General features: G+C 40.1%; 2 protein-coding genes and 1 long non-coding RNA gene across 8 annotated transcripts in view; all 3 read right to left on the bottom strand.

The window, feature by feature from the left end:
* Positions 1–21485, bottom strand: part of SHANK2 (SH3 and multiple ankyrin repeat domains 2) — a 351561-nt gene that overhangs the window by 24044 nt on the left and 306032 nt on the right. For 3 of the 6 annotated variants that reach the window (XM_030483283.1, XM_030483282.1, XM_030483288.1), the window contains 4 exons: positions 19508–19643; positions 17070–17150; positions 16697–16705; positions 13930–13950 (listed from right to left, as the gene is read on the bottom strand). In XM_030483283.1, the coding sequence (XP_030339143.1) occupies positions 13930–13950; positions 16697–16705; positions 17070–17150; positions 19508–19643 (247 nt within the window). The remainder of the gene's footprint in view (positions 1–13929; positions 13951–16696; positions 16706–17069; positions 17151–19507; positions 19644–21485) is intronic. The other 3 variants (XM_030483285.1, XM_030483284.1, XM_030483286.1) reach the window with 3 other exon arrangements.
* Positions 1474–9016, bottom strand: LOC115606792. Its single transcript, XM_030483289.1, has 2 exons — positions 7038–9016; positions 1474–2623 (listed from the first exon to the last, which is right to left on the bottom strand). Exons 1-2 carry the CDS (start codon positions 7114–7116, stop codon positions 1764–1766), a joined length of 939 nt encoding a protein of 312 aa, XP_030339149.1. The 5' UTR covers positions 7117–9016; the 3' UTR covers positions 1474–1763.
* Positions 9748–13919, bottom strand: LOC115606793. Its single transcript, XR_003991003.1, has 2 exons — positions 10820–13919; positions 9748–10204 (listed from the first exon to the last, which is right to left on the bottom strand). It is a non-coding gene; the product is annotated as an uncharacterized LOC115606793 (long non-coding RNA).

The following is a 21485-nucleotide window of genomic DNA, read 5'->3' as shown; positions in this document are numbered from 1 at the left end:
ACACCTGGTGTGAGGTGTGTGGACCACGTGGCCAAAGAAGCATGCTTCCAATGGTGTTCTTCAAAGGAACGCAGCTGGATGTAGGTGGAAGGGAAGAAAATATTCCTTAGTGGAAAAAGCCTACGCTGGAGGTTGGCCATGCCAGCTGCATTTCATGGTTAAACCGGTCATTTAGCAAAGTAGAGCCACAAGCACGCACGCACACACACTTCTAAGGGAGCAATCTGTGGCTGGCTGGTAGGAGAACCAAATATTAGCTGCTTTAACTTCAGTCTCGCAGAAAGACAGGGAAGAAGAGTCTGTGGCTCACTGGACAGAGAGCGCAGCTCGGTTGCCATCACAGAAGAGGATTTTTAGGCCTATAGTTATTCTCTAGTATTTGCCAGAGGAGGAATTCATCACTGCTTTGCCATATAAACTCTTCTGAACCTTTACGAGAAGTTACAACGGCATGTTGAGAGTCAAACACAGGAGCCATGCTACACCTGTGATCATCAGTTACCACTGCTCAAGGGGCTCCTGGTAACAGCATCCTTTCGGACAACTGTCAGGGATACCACATGTATAAGCCAGTCTGATGCCTCTGCATGCATATAGCAATTTGAGTGCCACTAGATTAAATTCCCCCGAGAGAGGCAGCACCAACAGATATAAAATAATTTATTGCAAACTGCATTTCCATCTGCCCTGTGGGTTACCAACTGGACCCGTGCTCTGCTCAGGGTGCCAGCCCTCAGGAAATTACATGGCCTAAAGGCACAGAAAGAAGTTGCGTTTTATCAACATGTAGGTCGTCTCTGATGAAAAGCTCTTAATCACAGACAGAGTAGCACAGTACCCAACAGCACGTCCTGACTTTTACATTCTCAAGAGGTCTGGCTGCTAGGCAAGTTGCTTTTTCTTTTTTTTTTTTCTTTTTCTTTAATAATTAATATCTGTGATAATTACAGGGGACAGTCTCCTCCTCACAGATTTGTTGCAGGAGATGGTTCTTATCCCCATAGAACTCATTGCTTAGTGACTCCTGTTTCAAATCCCCAGACTCTCTCAGAGGAAAAATTATAATGCTGCCCATCAAACCACCAGATCCATCATAAAAGGAACTTTGAAAATGAGAGTCAGGTGCCTAGATAGATCTGGTGGCACATCACTATAACAGGCCCCAAAAGATAAATATGAGGTATGATCCTGGCAACATTACTTATTGTACGACATAGCCAAGACATGTGGATTAGCTCCACCGAGGGTCTTAGAAAGTGAGCTTGTCAGACCCACAGAGGATAAGAATGATCATGATCCGGTACAGGCTAACCCCAACACCTCAGGCTGGCATGCCAGTAACACCAGGCAAAGACTGATCGAACACAGTTTTGGAGGCGAGTATTGCCAAGACCTGTATACTTACCACCAAGTCCAGAACGCTTGCTCAGAGGGGATGGGATAATGGAGAAAGAAAACTCAAAAAACAGCTGCCTCAAGAAATGACTTGTATTTGTAAGAAAAGCAATGAATGCCTGGCACAGAGTAAAAAAATGCTCGTATGAAGTTAAAGTGAAAGAACAGAGGCAAATGTTCTTCAAATACCAGCAGCACACATCGTTAACAGTGCAAATATAAACTACAAAATGTTAGACTAATCTAGTCAGCCAGAATACAATGTTAGCCAATGTAGGAAATGGTTGAATTCTGCCACTGATGGCCTTATGGCTAAGAATTAAAAGGACAGGCACATTAAAAAAACCCCTAAAAATCCTATGGTGTGGTTATTTTTTCTTCCCTCCCCCTTTTGCCTGGCGTGTAGGCATGGGCAACGAGGCCCTCTCGGTTATGGCTCTCTGCAGCCGGCCACTGCGACAAGGCAGCGTGGCCTGCGGTGGTTCTCGAGAGTCGCTCGTCCCTTCGGCCCCTGGTAAGCACACAGTGGAGGATGCCACTGCGTCCTCACCAGTCCATGTCGAGGCACAAGTTAACTCGACATGGGGGGTGGCTCTTTGGGAGATGCGTGTTTCAAGGACCTGCGTCCTTGGCTGCTTGAGGAAAGCTAAAATCTCTGACAGGTAGTTATGGATGGCTCTTGTGGAGGTAGCCACAATGCCCAGCTGCAGCTCCATACGGCCCATGGACTGTGACATGAGACCCATGGACTGTGCATGCTCCCTCTTGATATTTTCCAGCAGCTGCACAATCCTACTGTTGGTTTCCATCAACAGCTTCTCTCCCTCTGTTAGTTGGGGCTGCCCTCTCCAACCCCGATCCCTAGGGACAGGCTCAACACCGCAGCGCTCTTCATTCATTTCATCATTTCCCTCCTCCTCAGGAGAGTCACTTTCAAACTGAGGAGTCCTACTGAGTGACTGATCCCCGGGAGACTGTATGTCCATGGTACACTCCGGAGTCCGCGCTGGCGTTTGAAATCCCTCAAAATCTTCCCCAACGTTGCTGTGCGTTTCAGACGAGGACAACGGCCACTGCCAGCTCTCTGTGGTCCTGGCTGGCGAGTCTTCGTCAGAGGCAGGCACCGAGGATTCCTGTTCTTCGGCCGGCGTGGACAGCGAGCTCCCTCGGTGATGGCCAGCTTGCCCCGAGGATCCAGGAACCTCCCCATCTTGTTCCCCAGTGACATCTGGCAATCAAATAGAGGAGCAACAACCACTGTATCTGAGGCCAGGCAGATGGAGGTATCTACATGCATTGGACAACACATAGAAAGAAGCCAGTTGGGAAGCCAGAGTGTATGTGTTTGGGCAAACGGAAGGGCGGACTAAAGTTTAGTGACTGCACTGGGCACGTGGCACTTGACGTTATTAACAGCTTTTGGTATAAATGCACACTGTCCTGTACCCATAACACACACAGCCATGCTGCATCCCAAGGCAGGAACTACCAATTCACCTCATCGTGACTGTGACAGGAAATGTCAGTGAACCTAGCAAAAAGCTCACCTATGCACTGCAGTGGTGTCAGTCAGAAATCCCTGGGACGAGCTCAGGGCCAAGTGTCCAATTGAGCTTCCTGGGGTGCCAGATGTGCTCCACCACTGGCTGAGGGCAGCCCTTTGTTGTTCTGAAGCACTGCTGGCTATCTTCACTTTTGTCCGACGTCTCACGTCACCCCCACCCCCAGTGTGCTCTCTCCCAAATCACTGCTGCAGCACCACGGTGGCCGTCCACAGCGTGCATCCCGCGAGCAATGCCCTCCCTAACATCTGCCAGATTTTCCTTGTTCTTTTCTCCAAACAGCAGGTAACGCTACCTGAGGGCATTGCTCGCCAGGATCTCATTGTCTTCTGAAAATAAGCTTAGTTTTTTGCCCTCCCCTGGCTACCTCTTCCCTTGCCTGAGGGCATATGGTGGAAATCTGGGTGCAAGTGCTTCCCTGTGGCAGCTTAGTGTGCAAAGAGGCATCGTTACAGACATTAGTGAGGAGGATACCGTGTATATGCTTACTCTAAATCCTCCCCTGCACAAAATGCACTCCCAAAGGCTAGAGATGGCTAAGCTTTCTGCCCCCACAGCGATCACTGGCTCACAGTAGAGCACTATCTGCCCAGCACCATTCTTGGTTACAAGAGTCAGCGGCCGTAACTCTCACCCTTTCCATGCTTCAGATAAAAAAAACATGAGTTCATTTTGGTTTTCTGGGGGGACAATTTGGTCATCAGAAATTAATCTGGGGCGGTCTGGCTAAGATGTTGCAGAATGGTAGCCCAAAGAGCCTGCATTCCTCACGCTCAGGCAAGGGATATGGGAGAGAAGTGCTGCTGTTGGGAAGACTGTGACCTGAACAGCAGTGGCTGGCTGTGCTGCTCACCCTACAGTGCTCTGGGTGCCAGCCTGGTGTCATGACTACTCTCTGGCAGCCCAGTCTTGAAAAATGTTACTATTTAAGGAGTAATTTCTGTTCTACGAAATATCTTTATATAGATGCTGCTCTTCAGACCTCGATTTGAAGCTGTAAGCTTGTATCTGGAAGGTGTTGCTGAGGTCATGTTAAAATGATGCTTCTTGTCATGTTTATGAATCTGAAAAGTCTGGTTTTGTTTGACTTTTTAGTTTTATTTTTCTATTTTATATGGTTTTAAATGAAAGTTCCCTCTGACAGACCCAAGGATCCCTCCTCCTATATATCAGTCCCTGTCTACCCTCATGTGGCATTCCTTATTTCTACACCCAAGTGCCTCCAATATTATTCTGCTCTAAAAGGGATTCTGTGTGGCTTAATGTAATTATGATTTTTTAAAATGCTAAAAGAATGGGTATTATTTGTGCATTTAGCATATTCACTACTTCAAAGTATTCACATTCAAAGTATTCACATTCTCTCTGTGTCTGGCTGGACTGTCCAGTTGCATGTTTTATGGAAAGTGAGGATGAGATTGTATTTGTAAAAAGGCATGAGCTCCTTATGAAAATGAATCTTAGGGACAAACTGTCATGCAATCATTGGCTCTTCCACTCCATGGAGATTTGAAAGGAACTGTATATCAACCTAACTGTAATAACTGCTTCTTCCTTTGCAATTCTTCTCCCCCTATGCCTAATACAGCTGTAGCTGCAATCCTTCATTAACAAATCTCTCTTAACAACTATAGTGTAGGACCATGAAATTCTTTCTCAGCATTTTCCTATCTGAATACACATGAGAAAAAGAACAAAAAAACAGGGGACCTAGTTTTACCACACATAGCAAACACACATTTCAGTTAAATTCTATGGAATTGGAGAAAGATAAAGGATCATATATATTCATTCTGGTAGAGCCACTGGTCATACAAAATGTCTTTGTATTTCTTTTGACATGTCATCAGAAAATTGCCCGTATTTGAAAACTCCATTTTCCTGACAAGTGTTCTAAACAGCCCACCTAGCAATTGGTAAGTAAGAGAACCAAACTCAACTGACAGTCAAAAACTGAAGCAAAACAAAACAAAAGACCCCTCCAAACCCCACATTAACTAATGAATATTTCTGTAAATAGTATCACTGAGTTTAATTTGTTCAGGTTCAGGGGGATCATCATAACACTTTTGTTATTTGTGCATGTTTACACATTTGCCAGAGGCTCAAAAGAAAAGTTTCAGTGAAAAAGCAGACTAAATTTTTGCAAAGTTCCCAATTCTCTATGAAAATGTACCACTTGCTGTCCTCCTAATCAGTATGTTCAGCCTTTCAGAGCTGAAAGAACAGCATCTGGCATAGGTGACCAATCACACAAATGACAAAGAGCACAAGAAAACAGTGAAAACCCCTGAGCAGAAAGTTAATTGTGGAAACTATTGGCGAATACTTATGAATAATGAATACATTCAACAGGTTTTAGGATAGGTTTGTGGATTGACTAGCAATGAAAAAGAGGAAGATTCATAACTGTTACTATATGTAATGACGTGTTCAACACCTCTAGTAACTCTGGTTTCGGGAAGGTTTGTGAAGCACTGACATGGGGCATGGGGAAACCGAGGCATGGCCTTACATGAGCTTTTGTACACTACAGAGCATTCCTGGGAAAACTGCCTGAGGGTCACTGGCTGTCACCACCTTCATGAATGTGTCAGTCTCTGCCCAATAAATCCATTCCTTGATGACCAAAGGTCGCCCTAAAATTTACTGGATCTTGGCAAGATGATTGCACTAGTGGTTAGGTTGGTGCTGTGGAAAAGGTGTGCCAGTTACAATAGGGGCACTGGAGAACTTGGTTTGATCAGAAACTGTCCTTATTGGCCAGAGAAGAGGGTGACTGCTTCAAACAGCTGCCGAAAGAGGGATTAAAGCTGGCTGAAAGAGTTACCTCAGCTGACTGCCTCTACCTCATTTCCTTGGCAAAGGGGTGACTTCCAAAAGAAATGACTGTCAAGTCAGAATTGGCTATGGACCGAACTATATACCAACATGGTTGATCTTACTTGGTTGTCAACTGGCTTAAAAAAAATCTCTCTCATTTAAAACCAAGCTTTAAATACAGTGTGTACAAAGAAGCACTTCCTTAGGGGTGAAGCAGAGGGAAGAGGTCAGATTCTCTGATCTTTCTAGTTGTTTCCACCTTACACACCGTTCCTACACACAGCATTTTGCTCACAGTGATATATACAACTTACAGGCAAAATAGGTCATTTAGGTCTTTTATAAACATCTTTATACCTAGTGACATTAGCCAACTAACTGGCAGTCTCCAAATTGTGACTTACTTCATGTTCCTAACCTCATCTCCCTTGCTTTCCCAGGGCATGACTCCCATTTTGATCTTTAAATAACCAAGTAAAGAATCAGAAAGGAGCATGCGTAGGGGCTAAAGGAAATATAAACATCTGGAAGATAGTGGCCCACTGCACTTCAGCTTTAGGGTTTGATCACTGTGAGTACTAATGCACCTAGTTCCAAAAGTCACATGGGACTCACATGTTTTACCTTGATGATTCTGTTGTGTTTAAGAAAAAATGAGATCTGTTATTAAAGCGGTCCATGGAATAGTAACTAGTGAACCTTCATCAAAGTCCTGGCTATCTTCCTTTCCTGTCAGACAGGTCCTGTTTCTGCAGGGAAGGCCATAGCTGGCTGCCTGTACAGGTGTTTGCACTGGGCTGATAAGGCTTGGTCTGATGTGTTAGATCAGCAATTGCTCCTGGTGGCCACAGGAGAACTGCTCCATCTTTTGTGCTTGCAGGGGTGATCTGTGGCTCGCCTGATCCTGTTCTGAACATGGTGATTAGAAGCCAGGATTATTCCAGCCTTTAGGTTCGTTAACATGTCCATCATTTTGGAGCACTGCTATACTATGCTGTCTCTTTGCACCACAACATTCATTACCAGTGAAAGTCCTTTAAGTTTGTTATTAGACATGCTTAGGATTGTAGCAGTTAATTGGGTTAAGATACACAGAGAACTGAACAGTTGATTCAGCTGTAGGGGTAGAGGACTGAGACAGAGGCCAAGAACAGAGCAGGGCTTTGGATATAAACAAACTTTAGAGACATCAGAGGTATTTCTTTAACTTTTGTTCACTGAGGAACATTTGAGATTTATGCCTGTGTTGTGCCTTACCTGCCACTTGGACTGGCAGCTGATCCCTCCCCTGAGATGTGCTGCTCTTTAAGAATCCCTCCTTTTGAAATCCCACCATTTCTGTTTCACCTCTGCTACTGGATCGTTGCCTTTTCCATTATCTTTCCTTTTCAGGTTCCCCACCAGTGGAGCTGGACGTGAGGGGTGGGGTACCGTCTTCCTGCTGACAGGTAGGTGGAGATGTTCCTTGGCCACAACAAGTGGGCCAGGAGCTCAACAACAGCGGAAACACGGTTGCGGAGCTTCCTGGGACCTGCCTCTGCTGCTCTGGACCTGGGCCTCTGCCTGTATCTGCATCATGCCTCCTGGGGTGGGTGCATTTTTCAAACTGCTTAGGTACACCAAGGTGACAGATGCCTTGTAAATACCTAAGATAGATACAGACAGAAACTGTACCATGCACAATCAGTTATGCAAAACTTCATACAATGCCAATTGCACCTATATGCTGTAGTATCACCCACCTTTTCTAGCATCTGCAGTCAACCACAGTCAAATATTTGGCACATGTATTTTTTCCTTTTGAAAAGTGATGGGAACACAGGACATTCATTCTTCCTTGGTGTCAACAGCTTTAGGCACATAGCCCTTACTGTCAGGTACTGCATATGCACATATTTTGTTCCATCGCCTTCCCTAAATATGGGTTTGCAAGTTGAGTTTAATTCCTTTCATTAGCTGCTAAATTTCCTTGTCAACAAACTGCAAGTCAGTTCCATAAGCAGTGCTAAACCTAAGGGGGTAGTCTTTAGGTGTGCAGATTTGTTTAGACTACATAAAAACATAGCTGTGGTGTTGCTTTTATCTCATGGATTAATTTTATAATTACTTTTATTTTTAACTATAAGCAGCTTGCTTTTAGTATGAAGACCAGGAGTGATTATGTGTATAATTATATGTTTGCATGTCTGAAAGAAAATAAGCATCTAAACCAAGCAGATGCACTTATTTACATTGTATTCCTTTTAGATTTTTGTCACTTCCCATATTTATGCAAAAGACCTGGCCCTGCTTAGTTTGTGAAAGAACAGCTGGGAAGTGACTTGGTAAATACTTCAGGGTGAATGTTTGTGGATGGGGGGAACTATGTGAAGGACAATTTGGACAAACAGTGTGTGCAGGAATCTAAATAAGGCTCTCAAAGCAGCAGATGAACTCCAGTACTAATGGGGTGGTAGCAGAACGATGAGAACCTACTGATTTCAAAAGAAAGCTTGTTCAGATGACAGAAGTTCATATGATAATGTTGCCTGTCATAGAAGCAGTTGTGCTTGATGAATTGATCTCTAGTGTCTCTGGGGAAAAGTAGGTGATTCCTATTTGCAGATGATTAAAAATGGATTTTTTAGCTATTAGCTATGCCCACTGACAACTGATGTCTTTCTTTACAGCTATTCAAGTAAGAATAGAGGTATAAAAATTCATCAAAGACCAAAAGTAGGTAAAGCATAAGCAGGCCTTCAACATACTGCTCAGCATTTAAAGACTAACCTAATGCTAAAGCACCGTTTCAGAGTAAGAATATTAAAGGTTAAGACTGAAATCCAAATTTGTTGTTTATGATCATATTTAGAGGAAAGAAATAACATGTTCAGCCTACAGTTATGTCATGTAAATATATAGTTAAAGAATATACAGGAATGGAATGAGCTGAGTTTTCATTTACACAATTAGGCTAATCCTCATAAATCTGTCACCATAAACACATTTTAATCTGGAATTAACTTCTTCCAGCCCCACCCCAAGTGAACAATTTGCAGGATTGTGTTTAAATCACAATGCCAAAAGCACACATTTACCATACTGCAAACAATAGGCAGAGAATATTACTTTAGCAGTCACCATCATATATGAGGAAATAACAAAAGTGCTTTGCAATACAGTCAAAACCATAAGCCATTTGAAATACTTTCCATCTATGAAAATGGAGTGAAAATACTTGGATATTCTCTAGGATACTGTAAACTCTACAAAGCACATTAAAATCAAAAAAAAAGGGAAAATTAGGTAAAATAAATCAGTAAAACATAAAAACCGTTTAGTGACTAAAATGAATCATTTAACATTGAATATCTACAAATACTATCACATGATTTATGAAAAGGATTTGTCTGTATTCACAATAAAGAACTATCAAAACTTTCTGGAAAGAAAGTCTTGTGTTTCTAGGGCTGAAAATACTTTCACATTAGTACATTTAAGTCACATTTACATATGATAATCACACCATCAAAAGTAATTTTAAGGAAGGCAGAAAACTGATAAGTTCAAATTCTTTCTATAGATACAATTTTCAAGTACCAGCTCTTTAACAGTATGTTCAATTAATGACAGAATTATACAGGCATTTAAAATGCACCTGCAATCCTGAAGCCTTACAATTCGGCCTACCTTGAAAGAGGAATGGTCATTGTCTAACAGTGGTTTCTGTTTAAGAACAAAAACAAAGCAGAGAATATAGTCAATACCCACTCCTACCCTGCAAGCCAGGTGGAATTTAAGTGGCAATTTGATGTTCTGTTTAAGAGACAGCATTTGAAAATTTGGCCTAGTCACAAAAGAAAGACAAGCAACCAAAAGAAACCAAACAGAAAGGTGAAGGAGCTAAGACACTTGCAGCCTTCTCTGTTCTTACACTTAACTCTCACGCTTCCACACCGAGGGGAAAAACCAAACAAACTATGATGAATTAGCTAAAACCATTTATTTTTAATTATGTTAGAAACTAATTAACATGGGTATGTGAACATTTGAAGGGAAAAAAAAAGAGAAATAGCAGCAAAGGGAGTTTTGAGATGAGGGAGATAAGTCCTTCATCTCCCTGGCTCCTGAAAAAGAGAGAGAACACATTAAAAGTGTTGAAAAAAGTTTTCCACTGCCCTAACTGTACCATGTTGGAAAACACATGCAAGTTTTACTGTTCCTCAGGCACTCGTGATGCTCACTATGTGGTTAGATATTCAATCGATAATATCTGAGTATAGCAAGTGACACTCACATATGCCAATGTATTTAATTCCTCTGCTTCCAAATGCTACAAACCCCATGTTTTCTTTAACACTTACAATTCCTTTTCCAACTTCTTTTATACCATTGTCTTGTTTGGCTCATGCTGAAAGGTTTTGAAAACCTTTTCAATTACTGTCCTGTAGTAAAGAAAAACAAGTATCAAAAAAGGGTGCTACGTACTCAAGAATAAGCTGATAAATTCCAAATAATACTAGTACCCACCCAGAGACTCAACTGACCTCTGCTCAGGATTCCCAGTGTTTGCAAACTATTAGTTAAAGCGGCCCACCTTACCCAACATAAGCCCTGGTTTGAAGTGTTCAGTACTGAGAGTTACTTCTTAATTTAAGATTCTGTGCCAAAAGATGCTAATCAGCACGTTGCCAGGTAGGTGCCAAATTTTTTCCAGTGGAAAACATAATGTTAGCATTGTGCTCCTTGAAATATGATGACCTTCAATACTTTGCTCTTATAGTGTTCTAAAAGCATATATGTCATAGGCACAGTCCTAATCCTTTACCTTCTTACGCTGCTGTGGACTCCCCAAGAGACTACAAGTCCTAAAACCTGTAACCTTGCTACATCAAGAAAAGCTGAGGCCCGTGTTTTTTCACACATACACTTCACAAATTCCCCCCAGAGCCACTGCTTTGTGCTGGTAAAAAAATGACAACCCGATGACAACCTTTATCTTATTACTACATTGCTATCTCATTAGAATTGCAAATATGTAATGCAAATCAATTACTTACACGGATACCCTTCAAGAATTCTTCATTAAGCCTGATGCCTTTTGCTCTCATCTTCTGAAATACAGTGGCTGGTGAAGATCAGAAAACCTTCTTCCTGCATAGAAGCACTGCAGATGCTGGAAACTATCAAAGGAGTTGACGTTGTGAGTGCTGTGAAAGTTGCTTTGATGGTACTTCCATTGTTTCCTGCAGACAAATCTGCATCATCAACTTCACCACAGTGAAATAAAACCCTGATTTTTGAACCCAGACGGCTTTGTGAGTGCTTTCTTCAAACACAACATAACACTGTAAGCTAATCCACTGCTTGGCATTCATTGATATGTATTTGCTCTGCAATTTCATTGTTTCAGATGCCATTAGAATGTGCCACCTTTGAAACAATGGACAACAGGAATGGGATGAAGTGTGGATGCTTATTGCAGACAGAGCTAATAATATTTCTTTTGAATGCCATCAACTGATATTTTTCTATTCAAATAGAAAGACTTGATGCCACGTAACAATATTCTGTGTGGATGATAGCACAGTTATTCTGTACCTGAGAGGTGGTGCTAGCATCTAAACTGTTCACAGGAGGAAAACCCTACATTTGTATTTGGTACTAGAGCCCACATCAAACCCCACACATCAGCATCAACACATAGAGGGATTATCTTGATTACCACATCAAATCTACGCACAAACCCCTAGCTCACAACTGACACTTGTGTGACACTGTCAAAGTGATATTTATTAATGCAGAAGAATAATTTATCCTGTCACTCCCATTTCGCTATGAAAATTTATCTTGCTCTAGTCTTAAATTTGTATTTTGTCTTAGAGGATTTTTATATGAGGTTTTTAAAATGAAACACTGTCCACTTTAGCTTTCACTGGAGCCCCTGAATTGCTTACTAAATCAAACCCATTTCCTGGCAGTCAAAAAGCTTAAGAGAATGAAACTTGTAAATCATGTACCTAGACATTTACAGAGCTTAGTTTATGGATGTGTTCCTTAAGTATCAACTAATTTTAATATTCTCCATCCACGAGAAGTTATTGATGAACAAGTTGAAACAAAACCTGAAGGAAACTCCTTTAAAAACAAGTTTTTCATGAGCCACATAAACTTTTTTCTGCAGAGTTAAATTTATTATTTTAAAATACTAATTTTGAAACTCTAATATTTTCTGTAGTGATGAGGAAAATGATGACCTAAAATTTTTTCTTTTAAGGTTTTACTTTTAGAGTATTTTCAAATCTTCATTTTAATTTGCTGCATGAATATTTTGGTCGTTTTTCAGTATTAATGGGCTCACTACACATTACCCGGAATTGTATCTTAAGTGCTGCCTCCAAAAAATTGCTGCTACAACTAACTGTTAGTTTACATGTTGCCATAACACTCATCCAACAATTCTTGTGAATGTACAAGTCACAAAAGAAAAAAGAACACCTCTTCCCCCTCCCACTATCCCACAGAATCCAGAAAGTAGTTTCCCTATTGAGAAGACATCCCTCCAAACCCAGTTTGAAGTTGGGTGTTGTTTCTGCAAGTTAGGCAACCACTGTAAGCAGAACGTCAGTGGCACGGATGAAGTACAGGTTACATTTTAGCAACTCCTGCTATGTGACTGCAGTCAAATGCTAATGCTGCCCATGCCATACTGCTGTGAAGCCAGAGGGGTTATTACCTGTCTCTTCACGCACAAACTTCCTATCTTCTATCCTGAACATAGAAACCACAGCCTATGTCTTTCCCTCCTCCTATCCTCCCAAGGAACCACGACCCCTCTCAAAAGACAACCGACAAGATCAGTCAAACAGAAGCACAAAAGCCATTATTTTTATCTTAATGCCTCCCTCATCTGTGACCCAGAAAACTGAATTTTCCATTGAAGGAAGACTCTCCAGTAACAATGTAAAGATTTTTTACATGCTGCCAAAATACGCTTTTCAGAAAAATACCAGTAGCAATGGGATTTATTCTGTCAGATTCTCTGAATGGAGAACGGCAAATATCACTAGCTGGAACCTTTGTTAGTGACCTGAAAGGAGGTCAGGAAAGAACAGAAAGATAAAGAGTGGAAAAAAAAAATAAATCCCAATTTTGTCCCATTTAGTGTTACAAAGCAAAAGCTTCCCTGTTGAGAGAAGACACTGCCTACAGCTGAGCTTCCCTTTCCATGACACTGAACTTTGCTGAAGAGCAGGACGCAGACTGTTTTACCAGCTATCACCCAGGGGCTCAGGGAAGTTTTAGACCTTTCCTTGGGCTGGATGCCATGAAAACGTGGAAATGACACAGTCCCTGCTCAGGAGAGCTTACAATCTAGGAGAGCAAAATGACATACAGGAGTATGGAAAAATACAGCTCAACACAAACAAACTTTGTATACATGTATATACATTTACATTTGGAAAAGCTATTCAAGTAGCACCACTATTTCTACCTGCCCCTCTGCCTAGCCATCATTACTTAGATGATTGCTTAATAGGGATCATAGGGGAAGTGGGTCTTTAGGAGAGATTTCAAGGAGAAGGATGTGGCCTTATGAATCAGTTCAGGGAGGGCACTTCATGCATACGGGACAGCGTGGAAGATGTTATACTGAAAACTTAAAATAGTGCAGAGCAGCATTTCTCCAGGTCAAAAAATACAAGTGTTGTGTGCAAGATCCCTACTTCCTGAGACAGAGACAGTGTGGTTATGGGAGTAACATTTGGCCATTAAAGAGACAAGTGAAATCACTAACGTAAGACTACACTGAGGATATGTTACTGGCCACGGATACTCTGAGGCTGCCAGGTAGCACAGTAACTGTGAGGTGATGATATGGAAGGGTTTGGAAAAGAGTTGGATACAAAGAAGGCAAAAAAGGCAAGATGAAGGAAAGGAGACAAAAGTAAGAAATGTGGGGACTATTTTCAAATGTAGTCTTCTGTTTGAGTTCTTAGTGTGTTTGCAATTTATTAACTATATAACTAAAAAACATATAGAATAATTAATGTACATTTGACACCATAAAATAAACTGGACCATATGCCAACATTTACATTATGTTATTATCCTTCACTATGGAAAGGTGAGAAACAGGTTAAACAAGAGACAAAATGCTTCCCCTTACCCTTCTTCTTCCGTACTGAAGCTTGGAAATAGAAAGGGAATGAACTGTGAATCAATTCTGAAGGTAATTTTTATACGCTAAATCCTTGTCTGTCATTTTGAGCATAAACATTTTTCGTCCATCTAAGAAGTCAGTCTCTCCCTGCTAGCTTCTGCTATGCATGTATCTATCAAACCACAGCAGATAAACAGCTTGGCAAAAGCACAGTTTATCAGCGATTATACCTTAACTATAAGAAATTGCTCCCCTGCAGATATTAGGGACACATGTACATATTTTTTTCCTACGTGGTTTATTAAAAACAGTAAGTGGGGAAACTTATTGATACCAGGGCTTCCTATCTATGTGAACAGGGCACTTCCAAATCTCCGCAGACTGAAGTGGAAAGGAATCAGGAGCACATGTTATCTGCCACATTTTGGATTAACTCATTTGAAAGAGGACACTTGAGATGGTTTGCTCAGTGTTATGGAGCACAGAGTAGCTAAAAACATGTCAATAAAACCGTAAGTAGAGTTCAGCACCAGGCAAAGGAAGTGACCATAAAGAACGCAAGATCTATCTATCTATCTATTTAGACAAAGATGCTGTTTAGCTTAGCTAAAAAAAAAAATACTCTGAGGGAAAACAAATGGGGAATTTCTCTTTATCTGTTTCTTCTACTACATAACAGGGGACATTCACTAAAACTAAAGGCATCACATTTAAAACCAATAAAAAGGAAATACATTTGTACACAGCACATAATTAGCCTGTGGAATTCTTTGCCACGAGACATTATTGAGACCATGAGCTGCTTTGGTTCAGAGAAAGGATTACACATAAATATTGATGAGAACATCCACAGTGTTCATCTCTACATGCTTCTTATTTAGGCTGCACATATATGTTATGAAACAAATGCTTGTTCATTAGATAGTTTAATGGATATAAAAATGTGGGTGTTCTCATAGCTCATACAGATGTCCAATATATACACAGATACAAATAAAGATATATAAATTATATATAAATACACACATACAATCTGTGTTTTATGTCAGAAGACAACTTTTAACTGATGATAGTGAGAACATTTTCTCTTTGGAAGCTTGGTCGATTGTTGTACAACTTCAGAATTCTTGTTCCTTCTGCTAACAGCCCTTTTACAGGACCAATATTAAAATAGGTAGACCACAGATGTTATTTATAACAGTAGTCATATTGTTTGCTAGAGTGGCAAATGTTCAGAGTATCACACAACTGGTATTTACAGGCTTATTTAGGAAGAAGACAAATTTCTGCCATGCTCTAGTATCACTACAGCTTTACCAGGGGGCATACACTTGTGGAACATGGTTCAGGATTATTCCTCAGAATAGTAAAGTCTTGCCACTAATATTTACCCCATCTGGATAAAGATATAGATGGGAAATGTGCTTAAAGATTCAAGTACGTTCCATGGTTGCTAGCCACAAGAGCTGCAGTGCTTTCTGCCAGCCGATGAGAACAGCAGATCAAGTACTATAACCTGAACAGGGGGTGAGAAAGCTAAAATATGATGGTCTTCACTGCAGAGGTGATGTTACAATCAATAAGCTATTTTCCCCTAGAAGAGAGTGCTTCCTCTCTCTGCCTTAAGAACAGTATCTACTATGTGAGATTGAAAAGTAAGAGAAATGGAAGAATATCCAAAGTGATTTGCAGAAAGGGATAATGAAGGGGGAAAATCAGTGCCCAAGTACTTCTGTCCCCTTGGGAAAAGTTGCTGATAAGCCAGCAAAGTTTTACAACCTCTTAGCACTCCATGAAAGGAAAACAAATCAAAACACCCAGACCCAAAACGTGGCTCCAGAAATAATAGTTTACATTTTAATCCTGGAAGAAAAATTATGGAGCATTCACAAACACTTGAAAGCTCTGGTCAAGTTCCTAAACTTCCTGGCACAGAAACCCCAAATTTCCTGAGATCTGTTGGAGCTAAATAATCAGAGTGTTCCATTTTGGTCTTCATTTGGTTGTTATACCATCGAGAAGACAGTAACCACTTCAGCACCCCTTTCTTGGTAAGAAGTTCCCCTGAAGCTACGTGACTTGACTCACTAAAGGATGGATGGGGTCCATCTGCCCCAGAAAACATTGACTTCCAAGAGGGGAAAAAGTGGCCACAAGGCTTTGATTCCTTACAGTTAGCCTTGAGATGAGTCCATGCCAGAAAAAAACAAATGATTATAAAATGTAAGGATTTCAATCAATGTAGGGTTACATGGAATGATGGTTTTATCATATGAGAGACTCTTATTACTCTGCCATGAGGGACATGCTTTGTTTTTCTACTCAATTATCACTTGCTAAACACACTGGTTTAGTGCCATAGCCATATAAAAATATGCACTGGGCTTTCCTCTTTGTATATAGGGTCCATTAACAACATATTTATTAGCCTAGCTGCAGAAATTCTACTTTTTAATGACCTAACAGAAAAGCACTATTACCTTCCTCATTTCTAGAAAACAAATCAAAATTCCCAAAGGATTATGCATATCTAGAATGTGGATGATCAAGCAAAGGAACCTACAATCACATTTCTTAACCTTAGCAAATAAAAGACTGAATGCTCAATACTTTTTTATTACCAATAGTGAGAAGAATTACGTTTATGTCATGCACAGAAGTCAAAGTGATATCATAATATGCACTTTTTCAGAGCAGAGTCTAATGAAAACAAGTTGAAGTTGAAGCTGCTTTAACACTGTCAGCTTTTTAACAACAGCTTCTGGCAGCTTACCTTTATCCACTAATGAGAGGCCACAGGAATTTAAAATAAAACAATATTAGATGAACTGAAAATGTAGAAAGCAAAGCTAACAAAATATGACACGGCATTACTCTTTAGTTGATGTGTCAAACTTTGATGATGCATAAAATGTACCAACATTCTCTTGCGTAGCAGGAAAGGCACAAGTTTAAACAAAAACTCTTCATGCGATCATGCATAAGTTGAACTCTCCAAAGATGCAGCATTCTTAAAACCTTTTCTGCTCTATATACTGTACACAGTGCAGTTCCTTTTAGGCAATTTAACATATATACATATATCTATTTGATATTTATTTACATTTCTATTATGCCAGCATGCTTGTGAAAAAACACTTTCTTACCAAGCTCTTCAAGCTCTGAGGTCATTGACTTAGACCGCAAGGTCAGTGCAGTGGTTGGAGCTCGCTTAGGAGGTGGTGGGGCTTTGCATTAAACAGAAGGATATACAGTGTAAGTAAATCCACATCTCAAAAGCATTATATTCACATACACAAGCTTATATCCATTTAAAAGAATATGCTACATTAAATAAGGTAATAATAAATACATACACACAGAGGAAAAAACCCTGAGATGCTTTTCATGTACTGAATTTCTATACTGTTCCTACTTTAGCGTAGGTTGTTTGACACATCAGCAAGCTTTTATGTAACAGGATACATAGAAACGTTTAAAGCTAAATAACTGTGCACTTCTATTTTCCAGTAGGAATAAAGACTTTCTAGAGAAAGTGCCTCCCAGCAGTGGTGCCCCTCCTAAGAAATACACATAGCTAAAAAATCTCCTGGAGACCAGGCAATCTCTGCCAGATTCATTTCGTCTTTGAAGAAACTGTTAAAGCTGAGAAATAGATGCAAGAAGATTGAAATTTATCTTAATAGTTACGGTGAGACTAGGGAAAACAGGCGATCCTCAGAATAAAGAAGAAATGCCAAGGCAATCAGCTAGCACAGAAACTAAAATCCAGCATGTGTTTTAGTATCCTGATACCAAATGTTTCTGATGGTCAGAAACAAGCTTAACATCAGAAAAATATGATGCCAGTGTTGGTAGGGTTTCCAGTAAACAGAAATGCCTCTGGGACATCATGAAAAAGTAAGAATTCCTAAGTGTTTTGTTCAATAGTATGCATCAGGCTACACTATTTTGACAAGAGGTGGCAAAGCAGTTTGAGAGTGAGAGTGATGGAGGAAAGAAGGAGAAAATGTTCCTCCTGTATCACCCTTCTCCACTATGTCAGCATCACCTTTTCCTTGTTAAGCTCCAACACCTTCTCACAGAGCCCTGAATGACAGCATGTCACAAGAAAGCAAAACTATAGCTCAGGTTCAGATCTGAAGCTGTGTAAGTACTGCACATATTAACTCCAGTCTGAGGTCTGCCCTTGCCCAACAAGAGAAATGACAGCAAATCTGTGAGGGAAACTGCACAAAGCACTGGATTGTTAAATGGGATCTGGTATCTGCCACTGGATTCCCCATAAAGGAGAGTGACAGCAGGAAAATCCTTCCACACAATTCCCAAGGTACAAGGGCAATTGCCAGGTAACAAGAAAGGCTACCAACTGCATCCAAAAGGGACAAGACTGAAGAGGGGAAGTTTTTTGGCAAATGACACATTACCAGTAGAAGGCTCTGGAAAGATTAAAGATCTGGGTTTGTTTTTATAGAAGTGACATCCCTTCGGATTATATACAACAGCACTTTTCTTGCAGGCCAATGTGACACATCCCAAAAGGCAGAGGTGGAAGGTTTGTTTAAAATGTGTGAATAGTAATTCCACCAAACTAAAAATAACACAGGACCACGATTTACTTTCATATAGCCCTTTTTTCCACAAAGGGCTTTTAATTTAAACAAGCAGATGTCAAGAACACTCCCAGTGTAGACAAAGTTTCACTCAGGACAAAGAGGGAGCCCTTGGGTGGCAGTTTGTAGCCCACCCCGTGCTGAAAAGCCAAGTGGCTGTGAGTGACAATTCCAGAAACTGGTGGGAGGAAGAGGAATCTTCGCAAATGTGCTGCTGCTGTACTGAACACTAGTTAGCAGCAGCAATCTTTTCTGTTTAATGATAATTATGAGGGCCTAATGACTTCCCACAGTAGCTGTTACCTGAATAAACTCAGGGGTATCTAAGGTGAAGGAAATAGTGCAAAATCCTTTTTCTTTTTGTCTTTTGGTGAAGTTTTGGTTTGTTTTTTTTTTGGGGTGAGTGGGTGGGAAACACATTGAAATTCTTAAGGGAGTAGCTCAACCTTAGGATGTAGGTTAACCCATAATCTCCATTAAACTTTCTTAATAAAAATACATGAAAATGTACTTGTTTTTTACCAGATCTTCAGTCTATACATTATTTCTTACTTTTGTTATTCTTACAGAGGTCCTTTCTAAAAGACATGTTTTGCAAAATCAGTAGTTCTCAATGATTTTAAGGGCAATTCAGTTCAGAATTAATACATAAAAGATAATCTCTTCCTTCTGGTTTTCCTCTCTCACTACTGCAAGGAGTTTTAATACAAGATCTTCAAACATATGAATGTATAAAGATCCATAAAGATGAAATGTTATGGCAGGCATGACAAGGGAATATTACCCTTTTTGTCATATATTAATGCGTAAGTCAACAGAATTAAATTACTCTAAATTAAATGGAAGGGTATTTCAAATTTTAACAGTGAAGTCCATAAATCAGGATTTATAAACCAGTAATTTCGTGTCCATACTCTGTTTTCTGTGGAGCAAGACCAAAAAGACTCCATTAGTTAAAGAGGAAAATGTACCTTTCTTTCTAGCTGTGTCATCTGGATCAAGATTCCTGGTTACTGTGACAACCTTAAGAACTAGGTGATTGCCCCCTTGTCGAATCATGTTCACCACCTGCCTGTGGCCAACTTTCACCACATTCTCATTGTTAACCTGCAAAGCAAGAGAACAGTCTTTTAGATCAACATGCAGAAAACATCAGTTCTTTGAGAAACAGAAGGTGGAAAGAACAGGAAGAGAGAGAATTTCTAATTACTGTCTTCTAATAAAAATATGTATTTAAGAAACAGCACAGAGCTGACATGAAAACAGGAAAACAAAGCTAGATCTTCATGAAATATGCAACTAATTTTGTTATAATTGCCAGGTTTTAAAAGAAGTTAATGAAAAGAGGTCAAGCAAAGCCTTCCCTTTATGTATTTTATTCCCAACAATTAGTGTGCTACAACTCTGCGTTCATACACTAAAAATATTTTCTTACATGAGAGTAATTCATGATTCTATTATCCACAAACACTTAAATGCATTTTATGCTCTCTAACATAACCAATGAGATATTATGAAACTTTTACTATTCAGATCATCCAGGAACAAAGATTTTTCACTTCTGAAGTAAACTCATGTTTAAGAGATATTCTTTTATTATATGCACTCTCCTCATTTCCCAGCTTCTGGAAGCTTCTGGAAGGATCTAATGACCTGGAAGCAAAGGCAGCAGGGCCATAGCAGTGCAAACCAGTCTTCGTGGCTAAAGATGAGTTAAGTGGATGAAGCCCTGACCAGCTATTGTGGTCATGCCAATTAAACTTTAAACGGCACTGCAACATTCAACTTAAAAATACATATTCTCTGGGTAATTCCTAGTGCTGCATCATCATTTTTGGCTGTATACGTCTTTCCATAATATTAATTGATATAAAAGAAAGCACAAGCATAAAACCTGTGTACAAGCATGGATAAAAGTAATTGATTTATTCATTCAATCTAGAAGAAGTCACTGAAAGCTATCTGAAATCTGAATGACAGCTGCATATAAGTGCTGCATGTGCTATTTGAGCATAAAAGATATTGAGGAATAGAGTGAGTGAAGAAAAGATGCTGCCAGAATCCATGCTGGGAAGTTGATCTCTCTCCAAAATTCAACTGACTCAGTTATATTTCACTGAGATTGCTCAGTGCCTTCCAAAATGAACAGTCATTTTCAAAATAAAGTGTTTTTAGCCTCTTCTATTTGTTCTGACAGGCTGGGCATCTCACACTCTGAAGAATTTACAGTTTAGAGCAAATTCTCTCATTAAATATTATTGCCATTCAGCAGAACAAGCAGCAGCAGAACGATTTCAACTCAAAATCATTTTTCCATCCATTGTACCAAACGAAAACCTTGTCTTTTTTCAGGCTTTAGCTGAGACAAAATGCATTATGCTGAAAGAACATCTTGGTAAACCAGATTTAAACACAATGCTGAGGTCAGAAGTCTCAAAGTATGGTCTGTGTGCTATGGCTACAAGCCTGAGATGCTTTTTGAGTTTCATGCACAGTGAGGTAGGTGTAACACATGCTGAACATCCAGACCTGTTGAGCAGGCAAATATGAAGTTCTCCCATTCTGTAGGGGGAGGATATAAAAGAATATTGATCTGAACAAGCCTCTTGCTGTTCTGTTTTATTTTACACCTTCTTGGCATCTGATATTTAATCCCAAAATCTATTCATTTAGCTGGACCAATGGCGTCTAAATTTTATCTGTCTAAAACATTTTAGCAATTGGAGTTATCCATTTACTTCCCAATTCCTTCCAGTATCAAAACCTAAACCAGGTAATTCTATTCCACAGCAGAAAAGTTCATGTAATTAAGAACTACAGGAGGCATCTACTCTGCCTTTACTGGATCTCAATTTTAAGCCACTGGAAGCCAGTGTGGATTACAATACAATCCCTACTGCTGTCAAAAATAGGCACCTCCAAATAAATCAGAAGTTGGTATTAATCAAA

The sequence above is a fragment of the Strigops habroptila genome, chromosome 4, assembly GCF_004027225.2.
Source record: "Strigops habroptila isolate Jane chromosome 4, bStrHab1.2.pri, whole genome shotgun sequence".
In the NCBI taxonomy this organism is placed as follows: domain Eukaryota; kingdom Metazoa; phylum Chordata; class Aves; order Psittaciformes; family Psittacidae; genus Strigops; species Strigops habroptila.
This window is presented reverse-complemented; position numbering and strand designations above follow the sequence as displayed.

Bases quoted from the DNA above. Each gene is read 5' to 3' on its own strand.
- LOC115606792 (XM_030483289.1), bottom strand. From the start codon at position 7,116: ATGGTGGGATTTCAAAAGGAGGGATTCTTAAAGAGCAGCACATCTCAG. The intron at 2,624-7,037 runs GTAAGGCACAAC...TTTGATTGCCAG, and splicing joins GCTGCCAGTCCAAGTGGCAG to ATGTCACTGGGGAACAAGAT.